Source organism: Diadema setosum, chromosome 11 (genome assembly GCF_964275005.1).
Source record: "Diadema setosum chromosome 11, eeDiaSeto1, whole genome shotgun sequence".
NCBI classification, from domain to species: Eukaryota; Metazoa; Echinodermata; class Echinoidea; order Diadematoida; family Diadematidae; genus Diadema; species Diadema setosum.
The window spans coordinates 4971136-4986882 of NC_092695.1; the positions used below are offsets into that span (position 1 = coordinate 4971136).

General features: G+C 39.3%; 1 protein-coding gene across 1 annotated transcript in view; it reads right to left on the reverse strand.

The window, feature by feature from the left end:
• LOC140234717 (rho guanine nucleotide exchange factor 17-like) overlaps positions 1-15747 on the reverse strand; it is a 243320-nt gene that overhangs the window by 19368 nt on the left and 208205 nt on the right. Inside the window, exons 10-11 of the mRNA XM_072314751.1 lie at positions 4467-4558; positions 3772-4051 (exon numbers count right to left, since the gene is read on the reverse strand). Of these exons, the coding sequence (XP_072170852.1) occupies positions 3772-4051; positions 4467-4558 (372 nt within the window). The remainder of the gene's footprint in view (positions 1-3771; positions 4052-4466; positions 4559-15747) is intronic.

The following is a 15747-nucleotide window of genomic DNA, read 5'->3' on the forward strand; positions in this document are numbered from 1 at the left end:
CCAAATATGCACTTCCCGCTAGATTGAAGTCTGGTGCCAAGCACGAAAATGGGAAGGGGGATCATTTGATTTCTGGCGAAAGTGACTTTTCCGGCTTCACTGCTCTGCACTGCAGATTTTCATCACATACTATGATGGATCAGAGTCTGTGTGGCAATGTTTCCGATCACCATTTAATAAAATAAATAAACATTCTGAGAATCATGTTTCTTGGAAAAATACCAGCCACTGGCAACCATTTCATCCTGAAGTCTTCCAAAGAAGAATCATGTCCTGTAGGTCCAGCTTAGTACAACGATGTAACCATATTCATCATCTTTGCTTTTCTTTTGAAATACTCCTGTTGTTTCAGGCTGTAAATAGAATACAAATCTACTTAAAAGATTGGGGTATGTACCTCCAGTAGCATCCGTCACACCAATGCATACCCAATGATGAAAATGGGCACACAGCAGCCAGTGACTTTCTTGAAAAGTCTCAGAGAAATTCCCGAACACCTTGCAAATGTGATTTTCTGAGTAAAGGAATTTGCTAATTTACTTGTAAAAGAGTTACGGATTTTATCTCTTAATAAGAAGGAGATGAAACTTTTTGGTTGGCACTTGAACAAGATGCATCCATCTTAAAGGAGCTGATGAAGGGTAAGATACAATTATGTAATGAGGGAGAAAGGTTTGCAGTGACACCATGTGCATGTAGTACTTAAAGGGATTGTATAGTATTGGTTGAGACCTAATTTCAAGTTTTTAACATTTTTTGTGAGATAATCAGAAACCTCTTCTGAAATATGAAAGAGCATGTAATTCCATGAGGAATTCAGTGTTTCTTTGATGAAAATTGATTTTGAAATGGCTATAGGGCCATTCTCAGATTAAGTGTTCAATTCCATGTGAGTAAAACCGAAAAATCAACCACAAAGTAATACATTCAAAGATGTGTTTTCGGAAACTTCAAAACCGGTCAAATACGAAACAAAAAGTGGAACATTCTAAATGATGGCCATTCATTGAGTAAAAATGAATTGAAATAGAGCATCATATATGATTTTTGATCAGCAATCAGATACGTTACTGCAAATTTACATGTTGAAATGGACTCCTCACTCTGAATTAAATTTATTGTTTTGATCCAATTTCTGTTCAGGAAAAGACATCTGTCCCCCCTATAGATATTGGGGTTTTTCAAGAGGTAAAGATGTTGTCATCCCTTGCTAATTGGTAGAAATTATTTCTGTGTGGTAGGTTGAAATATGCTTTTTGCTGGAATGAAATATAACCTTAAGATTCACTTTGTATTTTTAACAAATTTCGCTTACAAATAAAGTTTCGAATCCCACAAATCATGCAAACGGAACGATCCGATCTGGAATTTCCACAGGAAACAAATATGAATTGTTTTCCTGGGGAAATAACTATTGAAACACACCGAATCACCTTTGGTAATGTATCTGGTAAAATATAAGTAATAATTTTAGTTGTGTATCACCTGTTTAATTATTTACCTCATGAATTGATGTAAAAATGAATGATGTAAGCCCAAATTAACCATTTTAAACATTGTACGTAATATTTAAACTATGAAATGTAGTGGAAAAGAGCCCTAAATGTGAAAGCTGAGTTCTTCATTCACAGAATATTCTCATCTTGCGTCTGAATGTATTTATCCATCTGACTATAAATATTCATTACGTTTTGATGGATAATGCAAACAAGGTTTAAAAAATATATTTTTGCGGGCACTTAGAAGGAAGTAGGTACAGTCTCTATGAAGTCGATATGCTAAACAGTTGTTTGACCTATGGTAACGTATTTGGCTCATCCCTTTTAATGAAAATGAATAAATAATTGTTCAACTTATCAATGAATCTTGAGCAGTTCTTCATATGTTGAAAAACACTAGAATAAATATGCAACAGAACACTGAAACTTTTCTCGGAAGCGTTTCATAAACTACTTTTTACTCTTTCAAAGTTTGGTAACGTATCTGGCGTACCGTAAATGAATCTGTCGGTGAAGTTACAGAGCAATTTCTACTGAATATTCTTCATTTGAACATAACTTTAATTTTCTATGGAAGCGTCATTCTATGCAGAATTGTTTTATGAACACTTTGTTTTACATAACATTATTTGTCACCGTGGGTGCCCTGAATTATACGTAACGTATCTGCTAAATCTGAAAAGCAAAAAACTGATATGCTGAATCTTAGCTTCGTCTTTTAAAATAAACGTTCAAAGTTGTTGCATAGAATATGAAAGTGGCTGGGTTTTATAGAATAGAACTTTGGAGTTTATGACCACACAGCGATTTGTTTGTAAAAACATTTACAATTTCTTTTAAGCGTAAACGTATCTGTCGGAAAACTTGGCATTAAGTTGTGAGACACTGACGCACAAAGAAAAATCATGTTGAAGTGTTGCTCTTTTTCACCTCTCTGTCCTTTTGGTGTAAGAATATAATCCTGAGGTCCAACAAAACGAAGCATGTAATGTGTAGGGATGAATTTTGACCAGATTTGATCCCCAGAAAGCACAAGACCAATGAGCAAAATTCGGTCACGTATCTGGGGTAACGTATCTGTGGTAACGTATATGGTCGATCATATTATTATGAGAGCGATATCTACCAAATATTTCTCACTTGTACTAAATGTTAATGTTGAATCGATGCGTCATTCCGAGGAGTAATGTATAACATACAATTTGTCTGACATTGCAATATCTGTCGCAGTGGGTGGCGTGAAAAGTATGTAACGTATCTGTCCAAATAAAAGTGTAGAAAACCGATATTTCAAACATTGTACCGTATTCTCAATAAAGAGCTGTTGCACAAAAAATCTAAGTGCTTGCAGTGTATGAAGTATATCCTCAGGGTTTCAAATACACAGGGTCATTGCATAGTCTTGTTATTTTCGCAATGCCGTAACACTAAAGAAACTGGTAACGTATCTGGCGGTGAATTTGGCGACAGGTTTCAAAAGGCTATCAAAAAGAAGTCAATAAAAATTTTTGAACTTTTTGAGTATTGCGATTAGCACATATGATATGCTCATCGTCCATGAAAATGATATTTGGAAAGTGTGTTTGTGGACGGAGAGGAGCAATAAAACATAATTCTGAAATAGCCGGCGACACCGCGTTTTGGGGGTCTTAACGAAGTTTAACAGCAAAATTTTATACAAAAAGGCAGACAACCGCATTTGATCGTGTTTATTTTTAACAAATAAAGTCCTCGTGATATATTATAAACATTTAAATAGTATCTAATAGGTTTCAGGGAACCGCAAACTGTCATGGAATGTCGGCGACACCAAAATTCCGTATTTGAACGCTTTTACTGAGAATGGGCCTATATCCAAAACAGAGCAATTCTAATAAAGTGTGGGACCCACACTTTTTTTCACGATCGCTTTGTTTTACTTTGTTTTTGGAGGTTTCAGTCATTCCAAACCCGATTTTCATCAAATAAACTTTGAATTCCACTTAGAATGGTATGCTCTGGAACTATTTCATAAGTGTTTTCTTGGTATCTCGCAAAAAGTTAAAAGCCCAATTCTCATCTCCACCAATACTGTACCATCCCTATAACGCAACACACAGTTAATATGTAATGTAATCGAAAACAGCTGCAGCTGGTACAAAAAGGCCAAGTACCAGACAATCTTCAACTGTTAGGAAGGTTTGCCATTTTCTTCAAGTTGCTCCTGCTCTGTAAAGAAAAGCCCGGGAGAGGGGGGAAACATGATTAGGGCGTGGCTGTTAGATGCACTGACCTGTGGGATGCGGTCTCCTGGCAGGCGGGCACTGAGGCGATACAGAGGATGCGGGCCGAGCAGACCGAGATGCAGAAGGCCACGGTGGGCTCCGGGGTCAGGCTCAGGAGGCAGACCTGGCCCACGTAGCCGTCGCTGTTGCACACCCAGACGTCCTTCAGCGAGTTGCTCATGGTGCCCAGGCTGGGCGCGGCGCAGGAGAACTGCATCCCGCTCCTCGTCTTCATGATGGGGATCGGGTAGAGGAAGCGGGGCGGGAACCGGTCTCGAGAGCTCGCAGCTGAGATGGGGGTGGGAGTTGGTGGGGGAGCGAGAGATTGAAATATTGTAGCAAGTTTGGGATCCAGAGGTAAAACAAATTCCCCTTGCAGACAGTCAACATTGCCATCAAATATCTCAATTTGGAGATGAAAACTTGGCGCCAAAAAGCATGTTAAATTTCATAGACTTGTGTCACACTGCAATCAAGAGCTATGGCTCATCTTTTGAGGAAATGTACAATTTTTGCCAGCTCTAAAAAATATTACAGATTTCATGAAAATATTACATGAAACTGCTCCACCCATACCCTTGTTCCACAAGGGAGGATTTCTACCTTAATAGATTTCAAACCAAACAGTCCTCAAAGGGTGATCACAGGAGTCAGTTGTACATCGGTGACATGAGCAGTGTGGAAAGAAGGAGCTGCAACTTACCTAATTTCTTTTTGGCTTCTGCAAACTCTGATTCAAAGCTATTCCGCAGCTCCGGTGTGTTGAAGTATAGAATCAGCGGCTCGATACCATCACTGTAGGGCGGGTTGACAGGCAATGGGTAACAAAGAATGTGAACATCAGTCATTATAAAATGGTAACATGGACCCTAGTCAAATGATTGGATAAGAGCTATCACATGACCAGTCTCTCATTCTGTCTAGAGGCCAAACTTTACTATTCATCGGGCTTTAGTGTACTAATGAATGGTACTAATGACAACCTCGTCAACTCTCAGCTGCACTACCTTTATATTATAACTGCATTGCAAGTGTTTGTGTGTGCAGTTCAGTTAGCTTGGAGCTGGTGCTGGCCTAGGAATACTGTGAAAAAAAAAGAAAATGGCTGCCATGCAAATTAAATCATGCCACTATTTCAGAAAACAAATAATGCACATTACGCAGTCCGGAATTAATCAAATCATCTACCCTCTACATGTATAATGAGTTCAAAACACGCTCAGCTTCGGCTCGTGTGTTTCTGACAGTTCTACAGTTAATATCACATAGATGATTCTTACAAGCACCATGTAATGTGCAATGTGCATTATTTGTTTTATGGAAATGCAATGATGGACAGCAAGAATGAATATTCCTGTATGCTGAATGAAAACAGCCAAAGATTACCCATAAATTTAGGTGGACTCATGCAATACACATATCCTTACTTTATCACTTGATGTCTCGTGACTATAGGGTAACAAAGTTTTGTTCATTATTCGATCATTCACTCATTACTTAATAAAAGTCATTAAATGTTCATCATTTGTCTTTTAGTTCTTGGTAACTTTTTTTCATGTGTGTGTGTGTATGTGTACTTGTGTCATTCTGCTTCTATTTTTGTTAATTCTTTTAATTCATAATACAGCCATTAAAACACACACACACATACACACAAACACACATTCACAATTATTGACAGTAGCATAGGATCATGTAATCAGTATGAGAACTCCAACCACCTTGGTCATCTGTACTTACGCTGTTGTGGCGGACAATTCCACTTTGTTTACGGGGGCAGAGGGAACTACCGAGAGGGCCTGCCTCTCAGAAATGGCTTTCCGCACATTTTCTGTGATTTCCTTGATGACCTCATCAAGGTTCTGTAAAAAGAAAAAAAAAAAAACAGGATATCAAGTCAAATCACTAACAGTGAAGATTTTCTATTACCGTTTCCTTCCATTTTTTTATGTACCAACAAAAGATATTCAGTACAAAGCAGTTAATGAGAGAAATTGTTCATAACTCTACAAAGTAGCGATGTGATATGTATTACCTTTACCTTACACTGTCCATAGTTCAAGACATTCCAAGCAGTGAAACAACAATAACTTGCAATTCTTAATACCATGTTTTCTGTATCAAACAGTTTGGGTATTATAACTACATATGTATATAATATGTCCAGTAGAATGTGAAATACTAGCTCAATAACCATTCCAGTAAGAGTGGCTCATCCAGGAGGCATGGAGGGTTTGTTGGGGTGGGGCAGTGGGTGGAGGGGAGAAGGATTTGAGAGAGGTACAGGTACCCATGGCAACATGCAGACAGCTCCCTAACTTTCTCTAATTCTTCACTGCTAGCAATTGCATCTTTTGTAACATGTTGAAGGACCTTCAAATTGCATATTTAATCATTACTTTACTTTTACAAAGATTTGACCAAGTTTATACAAATTGCCTTGAAATGAATAATTGTCTTACTTACATTGTATAATGGAACAGAAAACTCATTCCATAACCCATGTACTTGTACTTTCATCAATATAGATGAAAGGCAGAAAAAGGCAACAAAAAATGAAGAAAATCACAACCATGTTCATAATTGCGTTACCATGGAAGACAATTACCTAATGACCCAAAGACCATGTCAAAAATACATAAGGATGGTTCCCTTTGTACTAAAACCTTTGTAGTGGGCTGTTGGAATAATTGCATGTCAGGTGCTTTGAATACTACTAAAAAAACAACAACATAACAACAGTAGACATGAATAAGGGAACCAAAAAGGCATTTAGGTCTTTTGTAAACTTACAAAAGACCTAAATGCATACACATAATTTCACACCACAATTTTGAGGTAACTATACAAAAAATGATAATTTCTTTCTCATTGAAATGGCTTGAAATACATTATGTTCCACAATTCTCGACACAATGTACCATTCCTTTGTCCTTTTCACTGTCACTGGATTCATTATGTGAAAAGACGGTATTTATTATCGCATGTGGCAGCTGTGAATCCACAAAAGTGATGTTGGCTGATGACCTACAATGAAAAGGTTTCTCATTATATCCTAATCCAGGTACGTCTAATTATGTAGATGACCCACAGGACTCTGCCACTACATGCCAGTCTATATTTGAAAATGGCACATAAAAGTACAGAGTGTATGGCTGAATATTAGAACATTTTTCTTATGCAGTTTGGAGTAAAACAGTTCAGGAATATGAAATTTAAAACTTTGGAGATGGAGGCATGTAAATTAACCGTTCAGAACACGCTAATTTTGCTATAACATGCATTTTCCATAGACACCTGCCCGAGTATATTCGGGACTCTTCCTGAATGGGTTAAATCTGTTTGACTAGACTTACTTGTGAAAATCACGGATAGTATGCTTTCATCATACTACCTGGATGAATCAAAATCTACATCAATCATTCAAAGATGGCGGTTCATTCAAGAACTAAAAATATAAACTAGAGACTTGCACAGGTGATGATGCAGAGAACAGGTTTTGATGTCCCGTTTATTTGGACAATACACCCAAGTAAAATCATAACTGCTCTACTGCTCTGCTCTATTCCCATTTTCTCATTTTAAACAATGACTGATTATTGCATGTATATTGAAGTTTCAAGATTAAAGCAGAATGCTAAAAACAAGGTAACATTACTAAGTTGATCATGCACTGCATTGATCCTTTGCGTGCTTTTGAGTACTGGTTGGCACAGAAAATCCCATAGCATTGTACACACTGTCCAAATTCCCTGAGACAGAAAGGGTTAACAAGCAGCGTCAAAAATAATCCTTTGGATTTGATATTGTCTCCTAGATGCCCCACCCTCAAAAGACTTCCTCACTCACCATCACACAATCCCATCCTCTCTCTCCCCCTCCCTCCCCCCCCCCACCCCCATGAGATGTTCACTCATGTTGCCATGGCAACGAGGTGGTATTCAAATATCTGGGCTACCTTGGGACCGCGTCTCGTGACGGGCCGGGGGAAAAAAAATCAGTAAGGATGTTGCCCGTGTCCAAATATGGAAACGGTGGTTGCTTGGAGGCGGGAGCTTGATAGGGAAATAAAAGCCTCTCCTTGTATCATACCTTCTAAATAAAATGTCTCAATGCGGAACTCAATGACTACACATTTTATAGTCACCACATATGACATTCTCTCCCCTCCCATCAATCTATCTCCCTCTCTCCGTGTTTCCTGGTTTTTCTCTTCTTATTTCTCCTCCTCTTCCTCTTCCTTCTCTCTCCTTTTCTCCTCCCTTCCTTCTCTTTCTCCTCTCTTTTTCCTTCGTCCTTCTCTTTCCTGCTCTCTCCCTCTCTTCCTCTAGCTCATTCTCTAGCCTATTTGCACGGCATTATTTGTTTTCTAGTACCATTTAACTATGAATATTGCTCTTCCGTTACCATCAATGAGTTCCGATATCAATCAATCTGTTATTAGCTCATGGTTATAAAAAAAAGAAAGAGTAAAGAATAAAGTACAGCTCCACCGGATGTGTGTACATTTGCAGAACCCACCGTGTTTTTACACAGATAAAGCAAATACACTCATGAAATCATGGTCCAAGTGTGTGTGTACTTATAACACGTTCATGAGAACAAAGTACATCTGTGCGAAAGATACAGACATCACTGAATATACACACATGCTGTGTACACTGCCAGGAACAGGTACTGCATGTTATTGACCCTTATTGCGCTTTATTTGCCAATGATGGGCACACATGCGTGAGTGCTTCCTTCACCGATTTGCACAGATTTCTGGAAACTAATAGTCAATGGATGGAGATTACCTAATCACATTAATCTATTTGTGTCACCTTGGCATTTCTGTTCAACAGAGGCACATTGCTGCACCCGAGTGGCTGAGCTAAGATTACAACTTTGTCGGGTTTGGATGGATTACTGAATGCTGACAAAACGGCTCTGCAAGTTTTGGCTAAAGCGCCTGAGCATACTGTTGGCCGAGAACCAAAGGGGCGCAGTCAGTTTGGGGGAATATTGCATTATTGGTATCATGTTGGAGAGCTTGATCTCTTCTACATTATGGTGTCAATTTAAAATTAATTTCATTTTCAGTAAAATGTTAAAAATCAAAACCACAAGGGCACTATTTTACCCGATATTTGGAACAATGCTTACAAATCTACCCACTTTTGATTAAGTAAACTTTCATTTCATAAAAATTGATTGCTTCTTTTTTATTCATGCTCAAATCTTAGAATGCTATAGTGCCTTCCTGGCTCTCAGCCGATGGTAAGAAGGGTTAAAGAAATGGCGAGGCACGTAGATCTCCAATAAATGTATGAGATTTTGTTTCATTTGATAAGAACAACTTGTTGACAGAGGGAAGACAGTGAACATCAATGAAGAAAAGAAATCACTGATCTCATTTCATTTGATATTTCTTGTCTGTCAGCGGCATACCGTGCAAGCCGTCTCCGCTGCATTCACGTAGGATTTTATTCAACACCAACTCATTACGGGAGCATTCAGAGTGAAAGAGGCAAGCCAAAGGCAGACCGAGGCGATGCTTGAGATTTCGCAGGGTGGCGGGGGAAAAAGAACGTCATTGTCTTGCATCGTTAACGACCGCGCCAGGTGTAATTTGGGAAAGGCCTACAGCTGATATAAAGCTGAAATATCTTCTATTCATACAAGTCATGAGCTCTTTAGGCAGAAGACATCCAACAAATGAATTCATTTCACTGAACTCATTTCCACATCAGGGCATTAAAACAATAACATCGATCAAACAGACAGATAACACACATACAAAATTAAGTTGTCCTACATTGTAGAAACAGGTATTTTTGTAAATTATAACATCTTGATCAGTATCACAGGTCCTATTCTCCTAGTTTGTACATAGTAGTGCAACAAAATCGGGTACATGATACTCTCAAAATCCAAGGTTTTTTTGCTCGGTGATAAAATCTGTCCATTACTACCCACCTGACATATTTGCATTCCTCCTACTCTATAAGTTGGTCTCAATTTCCTGCCCCACCTACATGTACTATTTGTGTTCATGGCTCAAATAGACATGTTTTCTCACAAGATATAATCAACCTCTGCATATCTAATCTTTTGAACCAAGGGTATTGATAACAACCATAAAGTTTGCTCATGACTTGTCGGATGTAGCAACAACTGATGCAGGCAATATCGTTTCATAGCACCAAATGAGATCAACAGGAAAAAAATTGGTGTGAATTTTCTACAGTTTGTTTCCCTCTACAAATTAAATTTGTAAGATCGCAACTGCAGATCTATATTCTCGGGGGGGGGGGGGGGGGGGAAATGTGCTAACTCTTTGTGTGCTATGGTATAAACCCCTCATGTGTCACACTATTCTGAGAACACAATTAATGCATGAGCACCTGTGCAAAAACATTGTTTTTCAATGCCATGTATTTTTTTCACTGAAGGGTTTATGCTAGATATGAAACACAGCAAAGTTGTAGAGAAAACTGCACGCTTCACATGATGATCAGCATTCTGTCTTTTAGTTCAATTTTTTCTGTTGGCCACACAAAAGTGGCACACAAAAGAGTTATAAAGTTTGTTAGCGGATTTCCAAAGGAGAAAAAAATCATAAGTTTGAAATAGTAAGTAACCAATTTATCAAGGACGGTTCCCTTCAAGACTAAAGAGGACTTTGCGTGGTGGAAAGGTCACATGACCTGAAAAGCTGAGTCATGTGACTCTAGATTGAGTGACAGCTATCCTTTCTATCTTCGGAGAGAAAGGGTAGGCCCTTTAGCTGAATACACATCTCACTGCTATCTCCTCCACTATAACCCATCGCAAACAGTGCAAACCAGAAGATTCAACACATGAAGTATTTGAGGAATGCTAATTGGTTATTACAAGGATCGCAAATTAAGCCATACATTCATATCATTGTCACAAAGAAAAGTCATAGTTCACCTATCGATTCATGTTGTTTGGACCAATTTAAACTAGCTATGCCTAGGTAGTGCTTCGTATCAGCAAATGGATTCTCCACATTTCAGGCACAGTTGATTGTGAGCATTACCATAGATACCTTACCGCAAGAAGGTCATAGAGACGAGATTATGATTTCAGTTTTATATTGGGTGCCTAAATTTGACGAGCCTCCCCTTCATCTTGTCTCTATATTTGATTGCACTTCGCATTTCAGTTGTATAAAGACACTTGCAGAGAATGAATTCCAACAGTGCACTCACGTTATAATAAACACCAATAAAACAAAATATCATTACAACAAGGTAAAAATTCAGATCCCCAAATTATCATCTGTATATCTTAATGGATTTCATTTGCTCATCAATAACAAAATTTTGATAAAATAAGAGAAAACTGAAGATCCCGTGGACTTTGTTATAAGGGGAGCCACCTGTCTTTGGCTGTCTGAAATCACAGGTATGATAGATAACATATCCACAGCCTCTCTTAGATACATAAATTAATCTATTTAATATGGAAAATGTAAACAAGTACATAACCAAACACCAGCCCTGTCAATCAAATGATTGTCATCCCCCACCCCGTAAACACCAACATCCCTTCTCCACCAAATTTACCCCTTGTTTTGCACGTGCTTACGACATTCTCTTGTTTTTCTTCCCGCAGGATCTTGTGATCAGCCATAGAGAGAAATTCTCGGCCAGTTCTTTAGGGGCGAATCAAATTGGAAGTGGAACCTGATACCGTCCCAGCTAATGAATCCAGACAATGAGAAAGCACACAGAGACAGGTCTGCCCCTCCCCACCCCTCTCGCCCCCTTCATCCTCCTCCGCCCCTCCCCCCCCCCCCCCCCACATCAGCCCCATCTCAACCCACTGCTCCAGTCATTTCTATTTTATCTCTTTAATTGCGGGGAGACGATCGCGGCTCAGGCGCGAAGCCGGGAAGATCGCCCAAAACAATTTTCGCCGGCATTGCAGGAGCAGTTGGACGGGGAAGACATAAACAACCTTGATGCACTTTAGGCCCTGTCAGGTGATCCGGTATCACCTGATCTTTCTGCCATCCACCTTCCAGGTAAAATGGAGGCACAGCAATTCCATGAATCATGGATGGAATCTATCTAGAAAGGCCATCAACCCACTATTTCGCAAGGGTTGTTTTTTCCATCATACTGCACAATGTATTTTGAAAGAAAATACAATGCACCTACGATGCATATCAAAAAAAGATTTTGTTTGCACCTTTTTTTTTTGGGGGGGGGGGGGTGGGGGTTGGTATGTAGCAATGATCAGTCTGTTCAGCGTGTGCTTTCAAATTTTTTATTTGATTCTGTCATTTGAATGTGTTTTGCTGACCCATACAGGCATCTTCACATGCAATCATCATGGATTTCTGCGCAAAGAAAAAAATATAATCCTTTCCAATGGTAATCCGATTCTCCACAAAGATAACTAGAGCAAAAGTAAGCCATGATAACATCAGTTCTGAGACCATGAGGGTGTTATTTTCTCGGATTTTGCATAGTATGAATGCTCTCCTGGATCAGCACTGATGATATCACAAACCTAGAACATGCCATTGTGCCACGCCTACCTCTGGCAACACCCCACCCCACATGGCACAACAGAGCGACTTTAATGACATGCAACAAATGATGACACTGCTGGCAACTTGGATTGAACAGATTAAATCTTTAAACATCTGAATACATACTCCACAACTTAACCATTCCCTACGGGAACCTGGTGGTCTGTGTATTTAGTCTATATATGGTGCTTTCACAATTCAGTATGGAACATGTCAAGAATCATCATCCACTGTAGTGCACTACCTGAGCTGAAAAAATAAAGGTGTTCTAAATCATTAACTTGTTCTCTTTTGCAAATTTGGATAACTCCTCTGCAAATATGTAGTCTCCAAACAATTGAAGTTGGCAGAGTGATGGCACATTTTATTAATTCAAAATACAAATGATAATGGGTTTGAGCAAAAATATGCGAAGTTGGCACGCCGTCGACTGAGTCAGACATGCAAACATGGCACATAAAGAGTTAAAGGGATGGTATAGTATTGGCGAAGATGAGGAATTTGGCTTAACTTTTTGATACCAGGTAACTACTTATGAAATAGTACAGAACATACCATTCTTAGAGGAATTTAAAGTTAATTTGATGAAAAACGGAAAAAAAAACATCCAAAATAAAGTGAAACAAAGCAATCCTAATGAAAGGTGGGTCCCACCTTTTATTGGGATTGCTCTGTTTTTGATATCTCAGCCATTTTGAAAGCAATTTTCATCAAATAAACATTGCATCCCTCTGGGAATTACATTCTCTTTCATGTTTCATACAAGGTTTCTCATTATCTCACAAAAAAAAAAAATGTTAGCAATCTGAAATTAGGTCTCGACCAGAACTATACAATCCCTTTAAGATGTTCTGCAGAGATTTACTTATGGTAAGTGGAACTTCTATCCTGAGCTTCTTCACGATACAAAGGGACAATTTCCAGTATTGCAGAAGCATCGCTCAGAGCTCGAGGGGGGAAAACCCCTACTTTCCACCTCCTCCCTTTCCCCCAAGTTCCCCTCGTCCGTCCTCAGAGGAAACCATCATAAATCCATGCCCAGCAAATACAAAGATGAAAGAGGATACCCCAATCATGATAACTCTTAAGCCCCCATATATCATCAAATCCCTCACAATGGTCATTCCAGCTAACTATTGATGACTGCTAAATAAATCATATTCTGCCATCATACTCCTCTCTCATAAGATTTTCCAGGTTTATATATGCATAGCCTATCTTTCCACATCCCTGCCAATTTATACAATTTTTGTTTGCTATCTTTGCTTTTTTTTTAGAAAGTGACCAATACAGTAGGAGAGAACAAAACAGATAGGGAGGGTTAGAGAGATAGAGATAGAAAGAGAGAGAGAGATGGAGAGAGAAGATGGAGAAAGAGAGACAAGGAGAGAAAAAGTTGACTGGAGTATTTCCAAATCTCTTCTGACAGTGGCTAGCATCAAAATCCTCCATTCATCTCCTCCACCATTATCTCTATAGCTTTCCTCCCTAACTGCATCACTATTAAGTACAGCTTTATGTGCACTCCATTGCTGTGGGTGATTATCTACAGTCATGTGAAGGGTTACTGAGGAGAAATTCTTGGAAAGGAACAACTCCTTCCCTCCTGCTTGTGACTTTTAACAGGTATGCCCTTTACATCTATCCCTCTCTTTAGTTATTCCTTTTCTTAAATCCCTTGTGCAGCTGCTCTGTTAGGTGGAGTAAAAAGGAGTGCTGATTAGCACAGAGAACTCCGCAGTAATGTACACACTGTCCACACTCCCTGGCACAGGGGGTTAAAAGGCAGTCGAGAATAATCTTTTGGATTTGATAGTGTCTGCTAGATGCCCCACCCTCAAGAGTTTCTCACTTGCCTACTTCAAAAACTTAAGAACTGTCTGAAATCATGTCATGGGGTGAAAAGGTGTACACGTTGTCTACCCCCCCCCCCACACACACACACACACACACAAATAAAGCTATACTGACAAACAAACAAAATTTCCGCGTATGAGACTTTCATGAATTTCACAATAAGCTAAGATTCACGAACATACAATGAATGTGAAAATGTTTGTCTACCCAGCGTACTGAATGCCAGTGGCCATTCACGAAAGTTTCCTGCCACGAATGCTTCTGGCTTTGCCGTATTCAAAGAAATGTACTGCTCCTTCCTGACAGAAAAAAAAAAACTACCTTTCACTTGCAATGACCTTCCCTCACTCTGTCCACTTCAGTATACTCTGACTACTGCACAGTTTCATCAGTGACCTCTGAACTCTGACCTCTGACCTTACCTGGTGTGAGTAGGTCAGCGTGTCCGCCAGACTGCTGATGTTGTTGAGGACCGACAGGTCTTCTTCCAGCCGGCTCAGGTCGCGCTCCTGGCTGGCGCGTTTGGTCGTGGGCGTCGACTTCACGATGTCCACGTCGTCGAGGAGTACCTTCCAGTTGAGCTTGTACTTGCTGGCCTCGATCGGCATCGTAGAGGGCGACAAACTGGTGAAGGAATGGACACACAGAGGAAATCTCATGATTTGACGATTCTTCATACGAAATGGCAGATGGGCAATGTGCATACTGTGATGCACACGCAGAGCACCTCACATCTTTCCTTCACTATGTGCTAAAGTCAAACCTGTCTATAGTGGCCACCCAAGGGAGGCAACAAAGGTCGCCCACTACAGACAGGTGGCCGCTATAGACAGGTTCTTTGACATGCCCTGTCTATCAGAGGGAATTGTTTATAGCAGTCATATATGGTAGGTGGCCGCTATAGACAGGTTCCTTAACATGCTTTTTCTCATGGATGGAATTGTTTTCAGTGGTCATGTACAGCAGGTGGCCGCTACAGACAGGTGGTCGTTAAGACAGGTTTGACTGTTTCGCGTGTACCTACATTTAGTGAGAGACAAAAGCCGAGTTAAATTACCCATGAGACCGTCAGACTAGTCAAGTCAGACTTATGCTGATGGTCTCCTGCTTCATTGTTAAATCAAATGTACTGTCATTTATGACTTATGCAACCATACATATTTGTAATAATGAAGCTGTACAATTATCTGAGATTGTACATTCTTTTGCTCCATTGCAATTGAGTAATTTTTTGTTTCAATTTTACAATAATGCTATTCCAATTTGTTTTGACTTGAGAAGCAGAAAAATGAAAACGAATAATCAGACAGATTAATACCTTCATATAACTGTACAAAATGAGCAAGACTCACCATATACACTGTATTACGTGAAATGCAGATATGTCAACGAAGTTCTTTCAACTTTCCCTTCAAATTACACAGTAATGTACTTTAGTAATCACATCATGTGCATCTACCCAATATGTGTTTAAACAGGTATCTAAATCAATTTCATTTCCTTTCACTTCACATATCATCAAACTACTGTAAAACCAAAATGTTCTTGAGCATTTTGATTTCACAAATTTCGTGACAGC